At 52.6% G+C, this 20,219-nt stretch overlaps 1 protein-coding gene across 5 annotated transcripts in view; it reads left to right on the top strand.

Annotated features, from left to right (window-relative positions):
• The window catches only part of zswim8 (zinc finger, SWIM-type containing 8), a 199,969-nt gene that overhangs the window by 61,062 nt on the left and 118,688 nt on the right, over positions 1–20,219 (top strand). For all 5 annotated transcript variants that reach the window (XM_072583458.1, XM_072583456.1, XM_072583455.1 and 2 more), the window contains exon 4: positions 13,222–13,316. In XM_072583458.1, the coding sequence (XP_072439559.1) occupies positions 13,222–13,316 (95 nt within the window). The remainder of the gene's footprint in view (positions 1–13,221; positions 13,317–20,219) is intronic.

Raw genomic sequence — 20,219 nt, 5'->3', positions numbered from 1 at the left:
GGGGGGGGGAAGGGGGGAGGGAGTTGGGGGTTACTGGGGGGGGAGGGAGTTGGGGGGGTTACTGGGGGGGGAGGGAGTTGGGGGGATTACTGGGGGGGAGGGAGTTGGGGGGGGTTACTGGTGGGGGGAAGGCGGGAGGGAGTTGGGGGGGAAGGGGGGAGGGGGTTACTGGTGGGGGGGAAGGGGGGAGGGAGTTGGGGGGAAGGGGGGAGGGGGTTACTGGGAGGGGAAGGGGGGAGGGAGTTGGGGGCGGTTACTGGTGGGGGAAGGGGAAGGCGGGGGGTGGTACTGGGGGGGGAAGGGAAGGCGGGGGGTGGTACTGGTGGGGGGAGGGGGGAAGTGGGGGAAGGGGGGAGAGGGGGGAAGGGGGGGAAGTGGGGGAAGTGGGGGAAGGGGGGAGAGGGGGGAAGGGGGGGAGAGGGGGGGAAAGGGGGGGGAAGGGGGGAGAGGGGGGAAGTGGGGGAAGGGGGGAGAGGGGGGAAGGGGGGGAGGGGGGGAGAGGGGGGAAGGGGGGGAGAGGGGGGGGAAGGGGGGGAGAGGGGGGAAGGGGGGAGAGGGGGGAAGGGGGGGAGAGGGGGGGAAAGGGGGGGGAAGGGGGGGAGAGGGGGGAAGGGGGGAGAGGGGGGGAAGGGGGGAGAGGGGGAGAGGGGGGAGAGGGAGGGGGGAAGGGGGGAGAGGGGGGAAGGGGGGAGAGAGAGGGGGGAAGGGGGGAGAGAGAGGGGGAAGGGGGAGAGGGGGAGAGGGGGGAGAGGGGGGAGAGGGGGGGGAGAGGGGGGAAGGGGGGAGAGAGAGGGGGGAAGGGGGGAGAGGGGGAGAGGGGGGAGAGAGAGGGGGGAAGGGGGGAGAGGGGGAGAGGGGGGGGAGAGGGGGGAGAGGGGGGGGAAGGGGGGTGAGGGGGGGGAAGGGGGGGAAGGGGTGAGGGGGGGGGAGGGGGGGAAGGGGTGAGGGGGGGGGAAGGGGGGAGAGGGGGGAGAGGGGGGGGAAGGGGGGGGAGAGGGGGAAGGGGGGAGGGGGGGGAAGGGGGGAGAGGGGGGAAGGGGGGAGAGGGGGGGGGAGGGGGGGGAAGGGGGGGGAGAGGGGGAAGGGGGGAGAGGGGGGAAGGGGGGAGAGGGGGGAAGGGGGAGAGGGGGGAGAGGGGGGAAGTGGGGGAAGTGGGGGGAAGGGGGAAGTGGGGGGAAGGGGGAAGTGGGGGGAGGGGGGAAGGGGGAGAGGGGGAAGGGGGAGAGAGGGGGGGAAGGGGGGGAGAGGGGGAGAGGGGGGAAGGGGGGAGAGAGGGGGAAGGGGGAGAGAGGGGGGAAGGGGGGAGAGGGGGGAGAGGGGGGAAGGGGGGAGAGAGGGGGAAGGGGGGAGAGGGGGGAAGGGGGGAGAGAGGGGGGAGGGGGGGAAGGGGGGAGAGGGGGGAAGGGGGGAGAGAGGGGGGAGAGGAGGAAGGGGGAGAGGGGGGAGAGGGGGGAAGGGGGGAGAGAGGGGGAAGGGGAGAGGGGGGAGAGGGGGAAGGGGGAGAGGGGGGAAGTGGGGGAAGTGGGGGAAGGGGGAAGTGGGGGGAGGGGGGGAAGGGGGAGAGGGGGGGAGAGGGGGGAAGGGGGGAGAGAGGGGGAAGGGGGAGAGGGGGGAAGGGGGGAGAGAGGGGGGAGAGGGGGAAGTGGGGGGAAGGGGGAAGTGGGGGGAGGGGGGAAGGGGGAAGTGGGGAGAGGGGGGAAGGGGGGGAGAGGGGGGGAGTGGGGGAAGGGGGAAGTGGGGGAAGTGGGGGGAAGGGGGAAGTGGGGGGAGAGGGGGGAAGGGGGGGAGAGGGGGGAAGGGGGGAGAGAGGGAAGGGGGAGAGGGGGGAAGTGGGGGGAGAGGGGGAAGGGGGAGAGGGGGGAAGGGGGGAGAGGAGGGGGGGAAGGGGGGAGAGAGGGGGGGAGAGAGGGGGGAGAGGGGGAAGGGGGAGAGAGGGGGGAGAGGGAGAGGGGGGAAGGGGGGAGAGAGGGGGAAGGGGGAGAGGGGGGAAGGGGGGAGAGAGGGGGGAGAGGGGGAAGGGGGAGAGGGGGGAAGTGGGGGGAAGGGGGAAGTGGGGGGAAGGGGGAGAGGGGGGGAAGGGGGAAGTGGGGGGAAGGGGGAGAGGGGGGGAGAGGGGGGAGAGGGGGGAAGGGGGGGAGAGGGGGGAAGGGGGGAGAGAGGGGGGAGAGAGGGAAGGGGGGAGAGGGGGGAAGGGGGGAGAGGAGGGGGGAAGGGGGGAGAGAGGGGGGAGAGGGGGAAGGGGGAGAGGGGGGGAGAGAGGGGGAAGGGGGAGAGGGGGGAAGTGGGGGAAGTGGGGAGAGGGGGGGGGAGAGAGGGGGGAGAGGGGGAAGGGGGAGAGGGGGGGGAGAGAGGGGGAAGGGGGAGAGGGGGGAAGTGGGGGAAGTGGGGAGAGGGGGGAAGGGGGAAGTGGGGAGAGGGGGGAAGGGGGGAAGGGGGGGGAGAGGGGGGGAGAGGGGGGAAGGGGGGGAGAGGGGGGAAGGGGGGAGAGGGGGAAGTGGGGGGGAGGGGGGAAGGGGGGGAGAGGGGGGAAGGGGGGAGAGAGGGGGGAAGGGGGGAGAGAGGGGGAAGGGGGAGAGGGGGGAAGTGGGGGAAGTAGGGGGAAGTGGGGGGAAGGGGGGAGGGGGAGAGGGGGAGAGGGGGAAGGGGGGGAGAGGGGGGAGAGGGGGGAAGGGGGGGAGAGGGGGGGAGAGGGGGGAAGGGGGGAGAGAGGGAAGAGAGAGGGAAGGGGGGAAGTGGGGGGAAGGGGGAAGTGGGGGGAGAGGGGGGAGAGGGGGGAAGGGGGGGAGAGGGGGGAAGGGGGGGAGAGGGGGGAAGGGGGGAGAGGGGGGAAGTGGGGGAAGGGGGGAGAGAGGGAAGGGGGAGAGGGGGGGAAGTGGGGGAAGGGGGGAGAGAGGGAAGGGGGAGAGGGAAGGGGGAGAGGGGGAAGTGGGGGAAGGGGGAAGTGGGGGGAGAGGGGGAAGTGGGGGGAGAGGGGGGAAGTGGGGGGAGGGGGGAAGGGGGAGAGGGGGGAAGTGGGGGGAGGGGGGAAGGGGGGGGGAGAGGGAGGGGGGGGAAGGGGGGAAGGGGGAAGTGGGGGGAGGGGGGAAGGGGGGAGAGGGAGGGGGGGAAGGGGGGGAGAGGGAGGGGGGAAGGGGGAGAGGGGGGAAGGGGGAAGTGGGGGGAGGGGGGAAGGGGGGGAGAGGGAGGGGGGAGAGGGAGGGAGGGGGGAGGGGGGGAGGGGGGAAGTGGGGGGAGGGGGGAAGTGGGGGGGAGGGGGGAAGGGGGGGAGAGGGAGGGGGGAGAGGTGGGGGGGAAGGGGGAAGTGGGGGGAGGGGGGAAGGGGGAGAGGGGGGAAGTGGGGGGAGGGGGGAAGGGGGGGGGGAGAGGGAGGGGGGGGAAGGGGGAAGTGGGGGAGGGGGGAAGGGGGGGAGAGGGAGGGGGGGAAGGGGGGGAGAGGGAGGGGGGGAAGGGGGAGAGGGGGGGAAGGGGGAAGTGGAGGGAGGGGGGGAAGGGGGGGAGAGGGAGGGGGGGAAGGGGGAGAGGGGGGGAAGGGGGAAGTGGAGGGAGGGGGGAGGGGGGGAAGGGGGAGAGGGGGGAAGTGGGGGGAGGGGGGAAGGGGGGGAGAGGGAGGGGGGAGAGGGGGGGGGAAGGGGGAGAGGGGGGAAGTAGGGGAAGGGGGAAGTGGGGGGAGGGGGGAAGGGGGGGGAGAGGGAGGGGGGAAGGGGGAAGTGGGGGGAGGGGGGAAGGGGGGGGAGAGGGAGGGGGGAAGGGGGAAGTGGGGGGAGGGGGAAGGGGGAAGTGGGGGGAGGGGGGGAAGGGGGGGGAGAGGGAGGGGGGAAGGGGGAAGTGGGGGGAGGGGGGAAGGGGGGGGAGAGGGAGGGGGGAAGTGGGAAGTGGGGGGAGGGGGGAAGGGGGGGGAGAGGGAGGGGGGAAGGGGGAAGGGGGGGGAGAGGGAGGGGGGAAGGGGGAAGTGGGGGGAGGGGGGAAGGGGGGGGAGAGGGAGGGGGGAAGGGGGAAGTGGGGGGAAGGGGGGGGAGAGGGGGGGGAGGGGGGGAAGGGGGAGAGGGGGGAGGGGGGAAGGGGGGGGGAGGGGGGGAAGGGGGAGAGGGGGGAAGGGGGGGAAGGGGGAGGGGAGAGGGGGGGGAGAGGGAGGGGGGAAGGGGGAGAGGGGGGAAGGGGGGGAAGGGGGAGGGGAGAGGGGGGGAGAGGGAGGGGGGGAGGGGGGGAAGGGGGAGAGGGGGGAAGGGGGGGAGAGGGAGAGGGGGAGAGAGGGGAGGGGGAAGGGGGAGAGGGGGGAAGGGGGGGAAGGGGGAGGGGAGAGGGGGGGAGAGGGAGGGGGGGAGGGGGGGAAGGGGGAGAGGGGGGAAGGGGGGGGAGAGGGAGAGGGGGAGAGAGGGGAGGGGGAAGGGGGAAGGGGGGGAGGGAGGGGGAGGAGGGGGGAAGGGGGAGGAGGGGGAAGGGGGGGAAGGGGGAGAGGGAGGCAGAGGGACTCGGGGGGGAGGGAGGCAGAGGGACTCGGGGGGAGGGAGGGAGGGAGAGAGGGAGGGCGAGGGTCTCGGGGGGGCGGGGAGGGAGGGCGAGGGTCTCGGGGGGGCGGGGAGAGAGAGAAGGAGGGCGAGGGTCTCGGGGGGGGCGGGGAGGGAGAGAGGGAGGGCGAGGGTCTCGGGGGGGCGGGGAGGGAGAGAGGGAGGGCGAGGGTCTCGGGGGGGCGGGGAGGGAGAGAGGGAGGGCGAGAGTCTCGGGGGGGGCGGGGAGGGAGAGAGGGAGGGCGAGAGTCTCGGGGGGGGCGGGGAGGAGAGAGGGAGGGCGAGGGTCACGGGGGGGCGGGGAGGGAGAGAGGGAGGGCGAGAGTCTCGGGGGGGCGGGGAGGGAGAGAGGGAGGGGGAGTGAGGGAGAGAGAGAGAGAGAGAGAGAGAGAGGGCGAGGGTCTCGGTGGGGCGGGGAGGGAGAGAGGGAGGGGGAGGGAGGGAGAGAGAGAGAGAGAGAGAGGGCGAGGGTCTCGGTGGGGGGGAGGGAGGGAGAGAGGGAGGGAGAGGGTCTCGGGAGGGAGGGAGAGGGACTGAGGAGGGAGGGGGACTTGGGGGGAGGGAGGGAGGGTGACTGGGGGGTGGGAGGGGGCCTAGGAGGGAGGGAAGGAGGGGGGCTGGGGGGAGTGAGGGAAGGAGGGAGGGAAAGAGGGACTGGGGGGAGTGAGGGAAGGAGGGAGGGAACGAGGGAGTTAGGTGGGCTGGGGGTGAAGGAGGGAAGGAGAGAGGGCGAGGGACTGAGGGGCGGAAAAGGGGAGGGAGGGAAAGAGGAAGGGAGAGGGACTGGTGGGGGAGGGAGGGAAAGAGGGAGGGAGAGACTACATGTGACACCAGCCCTGCAGCAATGTACTTGTTTCTTCTGGGGCAATTAGGGATGGGCCATACATTCTGGCCTAGTCAGCGACACCCTCATCCTGTGAATGAATTAAAAAAAAAGACTTTTGGACAGGTACATGTTTAGGGAAGGTTTAGAGGGATATGGGGAAACTGGGACTAGTTTAATTTGGGAATCTTAGTTGGCATGGATGGGTTGGGCCAACAGGTCTGTTGACCATCTTGAGCGATAACTGATGTGTTTGGCCACCTCTAGCCTAACAATCTGAAAACCTCAGACTGCTTGTGTGTAGAAACGGTAGAGATATAGAAATAGGAACTGGCCTGTTGTATTGTATTGAACTGCTGGCTCTACTCCACTTTCTTGCCTACTCCCCACATCCTTGGATTTTTGAGCACTAAGGCAATCGATTGATCTCCTCGCTGAATACACTCAATGACTGACACCAGCTAGCCATGAAACGACAGGACCAGCTATCCTTAGGAGGCACACATGTGGTTGACAAGAAACATGAGTTCAACTGGGACAACACTACTATTATAGGGCAAGCCAAACAGAGAACAGCCAGGGAATTCCTAGAGGCATGGCACTCATCCACAGATTCTATCAACAAACACATCGACCTGGACCCAATATACCGGCCACTGCAGCGGACAGCTGGAACTGACAACTAGAAGCAGCAGAGACAAACCACTATCAATGCCGGAGGAAACATCACAGAAGCGCTTCACTGGAGGTTCCCAAGCACTGAGGATGTCACCTAGACAGGGGACGAAACGTCTGCAACACAAATTCCCAGCTCGGCGAACAGAACCACAACAACGAGCACCCGAGCTACAAATCTTCGCACAAACTTTGGACTGACCATTCTCTCGGGTGCAGAATTCAAAAGATTTGCATCTGCAGATATATCGCCATGTCTTGCTGCTAATTTTGCTTTCTTTTATTAATTTGTTCATTAGCAGCATGGCTGGCTAGGCCTGGGTTTATTGCCCATTCCTAATTGTCCTTGAGAAGGGCGAATGGTCAGCCAGCCCATTACCATGAGACTGTAGCTTCTAGACCTGTGCTCTCAAACCATAGGAAACAGCATCTCCACTCTTTTTTTTCCATAGAGTCTCTACAGTGTGGAAGTAGGCCATTCAACCCATTGAGTCCACACCGACCCTCCAAAGACCCATCCAGATTCCATAACCTGGTGTCATGTGACTTCCGACTTTGACCCTAAGAGGCTGACTTTAAGAAGCAAGGAGAGGTTTAGAGAGGCAATTTCAATTCTTCAATTTTCTTCTACCTAACTCCCCTCGGACTCTTTTTAAAATACTGCAAACATGCTGCAGGGTCAGTGGAAAGGGAAACAGTTACTGAATCAGATTGATGACCTTTATTCACAACCTGCTATTTAAATGGTATGGTTTGGATAAGTGTCCCCCTGAAAGGCAAATTGGTCTTCATTTAATGTGTTATTGTGTCTCTATTTCAACTGCAGTCACAGTCATTTGAAATACAAATTCTGAGATGTCATCACCATAGGAAGTGACATCTCCAACCCAAGGAAACCTAAACACGTAAATAGAAAGCGGGGACTAACACCAGTGCTTCACCGGAGGCTCACTGATGATGTTATCGAGTATGATGACGAAACGTCTGATAAAGAATCTTTCAGCTCAGTGAGCAAACTTACCATCCATTAAGTGCAAATGACTGGTTTAATTCTTGCAAATACGAAGGTCCCTTGCTACAGGAAAGCAAAAAATTCGCAAGCAACAATGAAACAGCTGACTACCTTTCTCTCATTCACTCATGTGGCTAGTGCTGGCTAGACCTGTACTTATAATCCATCCCTAGTTTCCCAGGAGAAGGTAATGTTGAGCTGCCTTCTTGAACTGTTGCAGTCCATTTGGTGAAGGTAGAACCACAATATTGTTAGGGAGGGAATACCCAAATTTTGACCCAGTGACACAAGAAGGAATGCGATGCATTTCCTAGTCTGAATGGTGATTTACTTGGAGGGAAACTTGTAGATGGTCTTGTGCCCATGTATCTGCTACCCTGGTCCTTCTAGATGGAGGTAGTCATGGGTTTGGAAAGTGCTAAGGAGCTCTGGTGAGATTTTGCAATGTATCTCTTTAGATAGTAGTAACAGTGTGTACTAATAGTCAATGGTGGAGGAAGTGGATCTGGTGTCAGTCAACAGCTTTGTCCTGGATAATGTCAAGCTTCTTGAGTGTTGTTGGAACTGCACTCATCCAGGCAAGTGAGGAATATTCCATCATGCTCCTGACTTGTGCCTTGTAGATGGTGGACAGACTTTGGGGAGTCAGAAAGTGAGCAGGGTTCCTAACCTCTGACCTGCTGTTGTAGCCACTGTGTTTATGCAATGAGTACAGGTCCTTTCTGGTCAATGGAAATATCCAGGGTGTTGATAGTGGGGTTTAAAAGATGGTAACACCACTGAATGTCAACTGGCGGTGGTTAGATTCTCGCTTGTTGGTGATAGTCATTGTCTGAATTTGTGTGGGGTGAATGTTACCTGCCACTTTACAGCCCAAGCCTGGACATTGTCCAGATCTTGTTGCATTTGAACACTGACTGCTGCTGTAAGTGAGGAGTGGTGAATGGTTCTGAACACTCTGCATTTATTGGCAAATGTTCCCATATCTGCCCTTTATGGTAGAGGGAAGGTCATTGGTGAAGCAACTGAAGATGTTTGGCCAACTCCTGCAGAGATGCCCTAGAGCTGAGGTGACTGACCTCCAACAACCACATCCATCTTCCTATGGGCCAGTTGCAGCTACAAACAGTAATTTGGTGATGGTTGAGTAATGAATATTGGTTAGGCCATGTAGAGAATGGACTGTTCTGGTGTAACCTCCAGCGTGATTAGGCAAGATCAGTGAGTTACTATAATACACTTTGCAAGTTTTTCATCACTTCAGGGTAGGTTATTTCCTCAGTGACCAAGGGGCTTGTTTTATCTACTTTCCCTGTTGTGTGTTTTTTATCTTTCATGAAGTTAGGTAGATTCTGATGCAGTTATTTTAGAAATGTAAGTGTTGATGTTACTGAGGAGATTGAGATGTCCTTGGTGTTGAAGAATGTCAACAGTTGGCTAAACAGCTTATGGTCAGATGTCTCTGGTCTGTGTATCACTGGCCTTTCCTTGTAGCTCAATGGCTGAAATTAAGTCAATGCAATATCTAAGCACAGACAATATGAATACTTTCTCAATGTTTGTGGTTACTTTCAGGAACTTGCTCAATTGTATTTGACCTTAGCCTCTCTCTGTTGAGTCACATCCTGCACTGATAGTTTGAGCAAGCTTTCACTGAGTTGTTCCCAGACCTTTCCCCCTTTTTTTTGTGCTTAACCCTGATAAAATTATTTAGCTTGGAGATTCATCCCTTTCAAAGATGTCATTGCGCACCTCTGGAGCAGGTTGGGATTGAATTCAGGCCTCCTGATCCAGAGGTAGGGGCACTACTACTGTGTTTGAGCTGAGATGCCACGTCAGGAAACATAGTATGGAGTCCAGCAATGTGCTTGGCCTGCCATCGCAGTCTCACCATTGGTCTGCATTAAAGAACATACCAACATTTTCCAGCCCAACATTTCCACCTTGTTTCATTCACTGCCGTGCACGTCAATAATGGGATATTACTTTTGTTATGTAGTTGTTTGCAGAACACCAAGTTGTTCTCTCTCTTGCAATGAACAACTTGACAACCTTTTGGACTGATTAAATGGCATCCAGCAGACATGGTAAATCAGTGACTAATCAATGTTTAACTAAACAGTACAGTACATCCTGCACGTGGAAGAAACCAAGGCAGATTAAGAGATGTTCCATGTTCAAAGTTCCTTCCTGAGATCATTTCCAATTGCGATTGATGGTATAAGGTGCAGCGTTACCCTTTCAGAGGTGTCATTGTGCACCTCTGGACTTGAACCTGGGCCTCCTGGCCCAGAGGTAGGGGCATCTTCACTGTGTTTGAGATGTTCATGAGTAGCTCAGATTCTGACCATTTCCAATTGCGATTGATGGTGTATGGTGCACCATTGCCCTCCATATCTTCAGGCCTTTCTTAAGGAGTAGCTGTTCAGATTTATGCAATGCATGACAACTCCTGTTGACAAATTGTCGCTGACAGCTGGCATTGTGGTTCTTGAGTGTTAGTGTCAATGCCCTAAATTTGCTTTGACCCATTCCCATGGACTGTGTCGGACTGAGTAGGGAATCTCATTGTAGCTGTAGGTCAAAGTGGACTTGGCCCAGGCACAAGGTTGGATCTGCCATGATAATGTAATACCATGTGGATGAAATCATATCATAGAATCCCTACTGTGTGGAAACAGGCCATTTGGCCCAACAAGTTCACACCAACCCTCTGAAGAGTAACCCACCAAGACCCATTCCCTTACCACTCTACATTTACCCCTGACTAATGCAGCAGACCCACACATCTCTGAACACTATGGGCAATTTAGTGTGACCAATTCACCTAACCTGCAGAGCTTTGGATCTCTATTGCACATCGTAGTTTTCACTTGCACACTCTGTTTCTGGACCCACGATAACCCATTAATAAAACCTAGGAGAAAGTGAGGACTGCAGATGCTGGAGATCAGTGTGGTGCTGGAAAAACACGGCAGGTCAGGCAGCATCCGAGGAGCAGGAGAATTGACGTTTCGGGCAAACACCCTTCGTCAGGATTGTGATGTTGCCTGACTGGCTGTGCTTTTCCAGCACGTTAATAAAACCTGTATTACAGCAACATTTATCGGTCATGAATGAACATGGCTCAGCTGCTAATTTGTACTCTGCAGCTCTTCGCAACTGAACTAAAAAGAATAATCAAGCCCCACCTTTTTTCCACAAACTGTCACCAAATGTATAAATGAGAGCATCGAGGTGACCAGTTTGCCAGCTTGCCTGCTGTTCAGGACAAAGGTAATTCACGCCAAGTTGCATCATTGACATCAAATAATTCTGTTGATTGTGACAAATTTAACTTTACACCAAAAGCAGAGAAAAGAAAAGATTCATAATCACCTGTCCTCCTTAAACCCGTTACCTTTTAAAAAATACCCAGCCCAAATACATGTGCACACTTGTTTACGATTTAGACAGGCAGTCTGACAATTATTATTAAAGGTGGAAATAAAAGTGTAGATTTTGAAGAAAAGTTCTGAAGAGCAAAAGTTTAGATCACCTTTTCCAGTTCATGTTGATTTTTGGTACAGATCATCTTTAAGATGTTAGTTATTCTTCACTTTGAGAGTTGATCGAGTGACCTCTGCCTTTTCCCGTTTAAATTGATTTTAATCTAACAACGTAGCCAGCTCCAGATATCTCTGGTTGCTCTGCACCCTTTAGAACTGTAGCATGCTGCTGTTCAACCAATCCAAAGGCAGCATCAAGCAGTTTTTCCTTAACTCAAATACTCTTGGTGCCACGCTTGTCTCGTACTGTCCCATCATTGCTTCGCAAAGCAACTTTGTCTTGCTCAGTTAAAAATGTTCACCTTGTGACTTTTTTTCCAGACGGTAAACCCATCCAGGTTTTCCAGCAATATAGCAGTGTCCAACTTCCATTCCAGTTTGAGTTGATTTCATTTATTGTAGTCACGTGTACCTAAATACAGAGAGAGGTTTTGTTTTGCGTGCTGTACAGGCAGATTGTAGCAAACAAGACATACAGGGGGCTTAGACAGAGCAAGGCAAACACAGCAGGTGCACAAAGCAAGATCAATATTAATTTGAGATTAGAGAGGTCTATTTAGCAGTCTAATAACAAAGGGGAAGAAGCTGTTCTTGAACCTTTTGGTGTGTCTGTGTGTCTGTTTAAGCCAATGTATCTTCTGCCTGATGGAAGAGAGAGTAACTGGAGTGGAAGGGGTCTTTTGGCTGTCTCTCTGTGGCAATGAGTGTAGATGGAGTCTGTAGATGCGAGCTTGGCTTGCGTGATGGTCTGAGCTGTGCACACAACTTTCTGTAGTTATTTATAGCCCAGAAAGGAATAATATGTGCCACGTTACAATGTTGTTCATGGCTTTCCGCTGCTTGCCATTGAGAGTAGGTTGATTCCTGGGATGGCAGGGTTGACCTAGGAAGAGAGACTGGATTGGTCAGGACTATATTCCCTGGAGATTAGAAGAATGGGTGGGGATCTCAAAGAAAGTTGTAACTTTCCGACAGGACTGGAGATGGAGCATCCAGGAAGCTGGGGAGTCCCGAATTGGGGTTACAGTTTAAGGATACGGGGTAGACCATTTATGACAGAGATGAGAAGTTCATTCACCCAGAGAGTGGTGATCGTGTGGTGTCAGAAAGACGTTGAGGCAAAAATACTGAATGTTTTCAAGGAGTTAGCTATAGTTCTTGGGGCGAAAGGGATTGAAAGGTGTGAGGAGTAAACAGGAATGGGGACTGAGTTGATTCCCGATGAAGGGCTCTGGCCCAAAACATCGATTTTCCTGCTCATCGGGTGCTGCCTGACCTGCTGTGCTTTTCCAGCACCACTCTAACCTAGACTCTGATTTCCAGCATCTGCAGTCCTCACTTTTGCCTGACTGAGTTGAACGGTCAGCCATGAGCGTGCTGAATGGTGGAGCAAATTGAAGGACCGAACGGCCTACTCCTACGCCTAATTTTTGTGTTTTTAATCATAGAATTGGCAGTAAAAGTCTGGAAATGGAAGACCTCTGGGCGGGAAACAACACAATCACCAGAGAAATGTTTAATTTGTAGGAAGAACTTATGAGCACCTTGGGTTTGATGGGTTCGGTTGCTTTGGTATCATAAAGAATCCTGAACTGTTGGCTTTGCAGCACCGAGTCCATTACTACCTCGTTTGGATTGTGCCACAACATTTTCACAGAATTGATTGGAAATTACATCGGATACGACAAATGTCCTCTCACTGACCCATTTTAAAATTTGGAGCTGGTGATGGAAATTTTGAGAATACTTGTCATGTGATAAAGCAGTGTTCTGTGTCACAGGCGCAGCAGTCTCTTAGGCTTCAATCACCATCTCCTGCTGCTGGGCCACATGATGCAGATAAAGGCCATATGTGAAGGTGATTCCACAAGTGGGGAAGTACATATCCAGGGACTGGATAAATTCAGTGGTCACTATTATTTCCAGTGAGGAAATCAGTAGAAGCTCTCTTTACCCAAGAGAGTAATGACATTCTGGAACCTTCTACTACCTAGGGTGATTTTTAAAAAAATTATTCATTCACGGGATGTGAGCGTAGTTGGTGAGGCTAGCATTTATTGCCCAGAGGGGAGTTAAGTGTCAACCACTGCTTTGGGTCTGGAGTCACGTGTAGGCCAGACCAGATCAGGATGGCAGTTTCTTTCCCTATTGCACACTCGTGAATCAGAATGAGTTTTTCCTGCCATGTACTTACCTTTTAAACTTTGTAATTGTACCTGCATGCATTATTTCCTCAGGTTTCGTGGTCATCATTAGACTCTTAATTCCAGATTTTTTTAATATTGAATTCAAGTTTCGCCATCTGTCATGGCGGGATTCGAACCCAGGTCCCCAGAACATTACCTGAGTCTTTGGATTAACAGTCCAGCGATAATATCACTAGAGCATCGCGTCCCCATAACCTTGATCTCTTCAAGGGAAAGCTGGATGTGCACATGAGGGAGAAAGGACTAGAAGGTCACACAAATCTGGTGCGATAGAGCAAGACATGAGGTGGCTCATGTATCAGCGTAAACACCAGACCTGGATTCATTTGCCTCTTTCTGTGCGGCTGGTTCCACATCATTCTGTGCCACTTATTTTTCCAATGAGTTCCTTCCTTCCCTGTGCAGCAGTTTTGTTTTCTCTCACCATGCGTCTCTCTCGCCTTCCCCTCAGGTTATACTCCTGCTTGGCCAATGGCAGTGCCGATGAGTTCCAGCGAGGGGAGCAACTCTTCAGAGTGCGGGCTGTCAAGGATCCACTGCAGATCGGTAAGCTGTTGCTTGGCAACCTCGTTCCCTGTGCATGCCATCTCGTGAAAGGCCGCCTCGTGTAATGGGCCATTCTGGTTTAACAAACGGGCGAAGGGTTCAGCCGGTAGGCGACCGTGGTTGGTTTGTCGAGATCGTGCGTTGTTTTACAGGACCCAGAGACTTTTAGATGGGAGGGAAAATTGGATGGAGTTATTACTTTCCCAACAGAGGGAGCTGAAGGGATGTAATTTATAGGTGTACAGTTATCAGGGGGTCCAGCTGGAGTTGGACAGAAAAGGGCTGTTCCCCTGAGTGAGTAGATTACTAACCAGAGGGTAGAAGTTTCCAGAAATTGCAAGTTGGGAGATTGGATGAGATGACTCGATTGGACAGCAGGGATATGATGGGCTGATTGGCTGCTTCCTGTGGTATGAGTTATCTTTTTATAATCAGTCTCTTGTCTCTCTCTGCTTTTTAACCTAACTTTTCCCCTTGCTTTTTGTTTGCCTGGTTTGTATTGAGAGGTTGGTGATTCTGAGAGAAGGAGGGACTTAACCCTGTGTGTTCACAGCATGGTCTCCTCGACATTGGAGGGAAGACATGCAGGCTGGGTGATGGACTTTGTGGAACACCTATGTTCTGTCTGTAAAAATGACCCCAAGCTTCCAGTTGCCTGTCAGTTCAATACACCCCTGTGTTCCCAGGCCGACATCTCTGTCTCGGTCATGCTACAGTGTTCCAGTGAATAAAAGCTGGAAGAACAGCATTTCGTTTTCCGCTTTGGGGATTCTGCAGCCTTCAGGACTCAGTATCATGTTCAGTAATTTTAGGGCCTGAACACCTTCTGTGTCCTTTTACCAACCCCTGTATTCCCAGACCCTGTCATGACATGAACTGCTTCCAGAACAGCCTATCCATTTTCACCTACTTAGGGTTCACACGAACAGCTTTTCTCTTTCGCTCACTCATTTACCTCCCTTTGTCTGCGGAACTGTCACCCTCCCTCTCCATGTTCCCTCTCTGTCTATCCACACACTCCTTCCCCCCCCCCCCCCCCATGCTCTGTCTTCAGCATATATACCACACTTTCCTAGCTACTATCAGCTCTGAAGAATGGTCACTGCATTTGGATCATTAACTCTGTTTCACTCTCTGTCTACAGATGCTGACAGACCTGCTGAGTTTCTCCAGCAATTCCTGCTTTGGTTAGGGACAGCCCTGAAGCCATTGTGCCCCTGCCTAGCTCTCTTCAGTCCATTTTTGAGTTCTTTCCTAGTTACCCTGTAATCCTCTAAAACTGTGCCAGATCCTTGCTTCCCTATTCCTTTTGACAAGAAACTCCTCTGCTCTTGTCATCCAAGGCTCCTTCACCTTACCATTCCTTGCCTGTCTCAGTGGGCAAGCAGTCCATACTGACCATAAACTAGTCCCACTTGTCTGTGCTTGGTTCATATGCCTCCAAACGTTTCTTATTCATGTACTTACCTTTTAAACGTTGTAATTGTACCTGCGTGCATCACTTCCTCAGGAAGTTCATTCCACCAAGGACCACTTTGTTCTTTTTGACTCTTTCTCCTCTCACCTTAACAATATGCCCCCTAGTCTTGAAATTCCCCCACCCTATGGAAAAGACACCAGCCGTTCACCTTATCAAACCCCTCATGATTTTAAGAGATGGAAGAACAGATTGGGCAGTAGATCTTGGAAAGGAGCAGATGTAAACAGAGTTATTGTTATGGGTGACTTCAACTTCCCAATATTGATTGGGTCCTCCTTAGTGCAGATGGCCTGGATCCCATTTTGTCAGGTGTGTCCAGAAGGGATTCCTGACTCAATATGTAGATAGACCGACTGGGGGCGGCCATATTGGATTTGGTGCTAGGCAATGTGTCAGATCTCTCTGTGGGAGAGCATTTCGGTGACAGTGACCACAACTGCCTCACCTTCTCCATAGCCATGGAGATGGATAGGAACAGACTGTATAGGAAGGGACCTAATTGTGGGAGGTGAAATAATACTGCCATTAGACAGGAGCTGTAGATTATAAATTGAGAACAGTTGTTCTACAGGAAATGCACAACAGAAATGTGGAGGCTGTTAAAGGAGCACTTGTTGCAAATGTTGGATAGCTTTGTCCCAGTGAGACAGGCAAGGGATGGTAAGGTGAAGGAGCCTTGGATGACAAGAGCAAAGGAGTTTCTTGTCAAAAGGAATAAGGAAGCAAGGATCTGGCACAGTTTTAGAGGATTACAGGGTAACTAGGAAAGAACTCAAAAATGGACTGAAGAGAGCTAGGCAGGAGCACAATAAAACCTTGGTGGGAAGGTTTAGGGAAAACCCAAAGGCATTTTACATGTAGGTGAGGAATAAGCGAATGATTAGAGAGAGGGTAGGGCTCATCAGGGATAGTGGAGGGAACTTGTGCCTGGAGTCTGAAGAGCAGGGGAGGCCTTAAATGAGTTCTTAGCTTCAGTATTCATTAGAGAGAGGGACCTTGCTGATAGTGCGAACATTATGGACCAGGTTAATAGGCTTGAACAGATCGATATTAAGGAATTGGATGTGCTGGAAATTCTGGGAAGCATCACGATGGAGAAGGCCCTAGGGCCGGACCAGATATATCCAAGGTTACTACAGGAAGTGAGGAATAAGATTCCTGCACTTCTGGCATTGATCTCTGCATCCTCATTCTCCCTGGGAGTAGTACCAGATGATTGGAGGGAGGCAAATGTTCCTCTGTTCAAGAAAGGGAATAGGGAAATCCTGGAATTTATAGACCAGTCAGTCTTAGGTCTGTGATAAGCAAGGTACTGGAAAGGATTCTAGAGATAGGATTTATGACTATTTGGAAAAAAATAGTTTGATTAAAGATAGTCAGCATGGCTTTGAGAGGGACAGGTCATACCTCTCAAGCCTTATTGAGTTCTTTGAGGATGTGATGAGACAAGTTGATGAAGGTTGAGCAGTGGATGTGGTGTATATGGATTTCAGTAAGACATTTCATAAGGCTCCCCACAGGCTCATTCAGAAAGTTGGGAGGTGTGGGATACAGGGAAATTTGGCTGTCTGGATGCAAAACTGGCTAGCTGAAAGAAGACAGCCAGTGGTAGTGGACGGAAAGTATTCTGCCTATGGTCAGTGACCAATGGTGTCCCGCAGGAATCTGTTCTTGGGTCCTGCTCTTTGTAGTTTTTACAAATGACTTGGATGAAGAAGTGGAAAGGCGGGTTAGTAAGTTTGCCGATGACACAAATATCGGTGACGTTGTCGATAGTGACGAGGGCTGTTGACAGGATGCGGAGCTGGGCTGAGAAGTGGCAGATGGAGTTCAACCTGGAAAAGTATGAGGTGATTAATTTTGGATGGTCGAATTTGAATACTGAATACAGGGTTAAAGACCGGTTTCTTGGCAGTGTGGAGGAACAGCAGGATCTTGGAGTCCATGTCCATAGATCCCTCAAAGTTGCCACCCAAGTTGATAGGGTTGTTAAGAAAGCATATGGTGTATGGTTTTCATTAACGGGGGATTGAGTTAGAGTTCTGCGAGGTTTTGCTGCAGCTCTATCGAACCCTGGTTAGACCACACTTGGAATTTTGTGTCCAGATCTGGTCGCCTCACTATAGGATGGATGTAGATGCTTCGGCGTGGGTGCAGAGGAGATTTACCAGGATGCTGCCTGGATTAGAGGGCATGGCTAATCAAGAGCGGTTGAGTGAACAAGGGCTTTTCACACTGGAGAGGAGAAGGAAGAGAGGTGCCTTGATAAAGGTGTACAAGATAATGAGAGGCATAGACAGAGTAGATAGCCAGAGACTTTTCCCCAGAGCAGAAATGGCTGTTACAAGGGGTCATAATTTTAAGATGATTGGAGGCAGGTATGGGGAGATGTTAGAGGTAGATTCACGCAGAGAATAGTGGAATGCACTGCCAGCAGTGGTAGTAGAGTTAGATACATTAGGGACATTTAAGCGGCTGCTGGGCAAGCACATGGACAGCAGTAAATTGAGGGGGGTGTCGGTTAGATTGATCTTAGGTTAAGATAAATACTTGGCACATCATCATGGGCAGAAGGGCCTGTACTGTGCTGTACTGTTCTATGTTCGAAATATGTTTATAGGGTAGCCAGATTTCTTGCTGTAGTTATGCCCCTGGTCTGTTGGCCATTTAATGGCGCTTATATGTGCCCTGTCCAATGGCAGCTGTTATTTTAACAGCCAGCTCTGCAATGCCTCTGAACTGACACTGCATCTGATAGTTCTCCATGATCAAACTCTGGAATGCAGAGTACCAATCCATTTTCAAGTTCCATTGAAACAACATTTAGAAGGCTCCTTTACTCTGTCTACGGACTTGGTCTGAATGTAAAACTTCCACATTGGCTATGTCGTGCAGTGTCATTTATCAGGGGATCTGATGGAGGTCATGATTTGTTTGAAACTTGCTAAGCCCTCTGTCTGTTAAGCTACAAGTGATATTGCCATTGCAAATCAACTACTGCTTCCAATAAAACCAAGAACTGCAGATGCTGTAGGTATGAAACAAAAAACAGAAATTGCTGGAGGAACACAGCAGGACTAGTAACATCTGTGAATATTAGAGTTAAGTGACCCATTTCTGAAAAATGGTTCATTGGTTTTGAAGATCTTTGGAATCGCACAAAAAATTTGAGTGGTGCTGCATGCCTTGATTTCTTCAGCCCTTAGAGTCATACAGCACAGAAACAGACCCTTCGGTCCAACACCTTCATACTGACCAACTAAACTAGTCCTATTTGTCTGCATTTGGCCCATATCCTTCAAAACCTTTCCTATTCATGCACCTGTCCAAATGTCTATTAAAGTTTGTAACTGTACCTGCATCTATCTTAATAATAACAAAACTGTCCACAGTGTCCTGCCACATCTCAAACTGCTTTTGGCTTTATGAATTGTATTGATGGCTGCCAATGGATAGTTAATCTACTCTTCATGAAGTTGCTTGAGAGGGGCTCCTCCTTTTTTTGTGTTTGTTTTTTCCTTAAGATACTGAGCGAGGCAAGATCAGCAGGAGTGAGTGTGGAGTCTCCACACTTCCGATGATTGTTACATGAAGCCAGGCTAGTGCATTAAGAAGGGTTTTGAATTATAGGTTTCATTTCAATAAATTTGCTGGTTCACTGAAGGAAATGCTTAGACCAGGGATTTCTAACGGGCCATTGTGTAATGAACCAACACATGTGCACACACAGCCTCCAATGAAATTGCTTCACATTTGGAAAACATTAGCAAAGTTGTTTGTTTGCAAACACCGACTTTGGATGATTCTTCGTGAAGCTTTGGCTGTATAGTGCTCAGAGCTGAAGTGCTCCCAGTAGCCATGGCACAGAGTTTGGAATCGCGCATTATTTTCTGTGGCTGCTATCCACACCATGCTGGTTATGTCATCTCGTTTTCAATCTGTGAGGGTTTTGACAGAGGCTGCCTGTTTTCCTGCCAGTGTTTGTCATGAAGTCAAACAGCGTGGCCATCTGTACTTGGGCCACTGTTCTCCCTGCACTTCCCAACAAGTGTTAAAGTGTCCTGCTGTTCAGTTAGCCTGACTGGTACAGGGCTGGCCTCTCTCCTAAAAACAAGACAATTCCCGAACACCATCCACCCACCATTCGACAAGATGGGCTACCTTTGGTTCACAGTTCAATTTAATTTTTAACTCCACTGTGGTTAAAAGGTAAAATATCTACCTTAATGTTAAGTACCTCTACTTAGAGTCATAGATGCGGAGGTGACGGTGTTGGACTGGGGTGGACAAAGTCAGAAGTCACATGACACCAGATTATAGTCCAACTCCTGATGAAGGGGCAGCGCTCTGAAAGCTTGTGATTTCAAAAAACCTGTTAGACTGTAACCTGGTGTCATGTGACTTCTGACTTGGAGTCATCGAGATGTACAGAATGAAAATAGACCCTTTGGTCAAACTCGTCCACGCTGAAAAGATGTCCTAAACTAATCTAGTCCCATTTGCCAGCATTTCACCCATATCCCTCTTAAACCCTTCCTATCCATGTACCCATTTAGATGCCTCTTAAATGTTGCAATTGTACCAGCCTCCACCACATCCTCTGGCAGCTCATTCCATACACATACCACCCTCTGTGTGAGAAAATTACCCCTCTGGTCCCTTTTAAATCTTTCCCCTCTCACCTTGAACCTATGCCCTCTAGTTTTGGACTCCCCTGCCCTGGGGAAAAGACCTTGTCTATTTATCCTATCCATGCTCTTATGATCTTACAAACTTGTATAAGGTCACCCCTCAGCCTCCGACGCTCCAGGGAAAACAGCCCCAGTGTTTTCAGCCTCACTCCATAACTCAAACCTGGCAACATCCTGGTAAATTTTTTCTGCACCCTTTAATAATTAAGTCCTCTGGATAACGCAGCTGATTTCCATTTGGTCTGAGGCTAAAAGCAAGCCTTTTCTACAAAGCAACCCCTTGAACAACTTTAAACCAAATGTCACCTGCTTTGTTAACAATCTGCATTTGCAGACTTGCTTTTGCTTGTCGTTTGCTCCCTACTTGCCTGGATGGACGTAGCTCAAGAAACTTGGCACCACCCAGGACGCAAGCATCCACTCCCTCCGACACCGACGCTCAGTAGCAGCAGCATGTAACCATCTACAGGATGCACTGCAGGAATCCTGAGACGACACCTTCCAAACCCATCCAGAAGGACAAGGGCAGCAGGTACATGGGAATGCCACTACCTGCAAGTTCCCCTCCAGGCCACTTAATACTAAGGTAGAGATTTTACCTTTTAACCACGGTGGAGTTAAAAATTAAATTGAACTGTGAACCAAAGGTAGCCCATCTTGTCGAATGGTGGGTGGATGGTGTTGGGGAATTGTCTTGTTTTTAGGAGTGAAGCCAGCTCTACACCAGTCAGG

The sequence above is a fragment of the Chiloscyllium punctatum genome, chromosome 13 (assembly GCF_047496795.1).
Source record: "Chiloscyllium punctatum isolate Juve2018m chromosome 13, sChiPun1.3, whole genome shotgun sequence".
Taxonomy (NCBI): domain Eukaryota; kingdom Metazoa; phylum Chordata; class Chondrichthyes; order Orectolobiformes; family Hemiscylliidae; genus Chiloscyllium; species Chiloscyllium punctatum.
The sequence above is the reverse complement of the archived record's forward strand: the minus strand, read 5'-3'. Positions and strand labels throughout refer to the sequence as shown.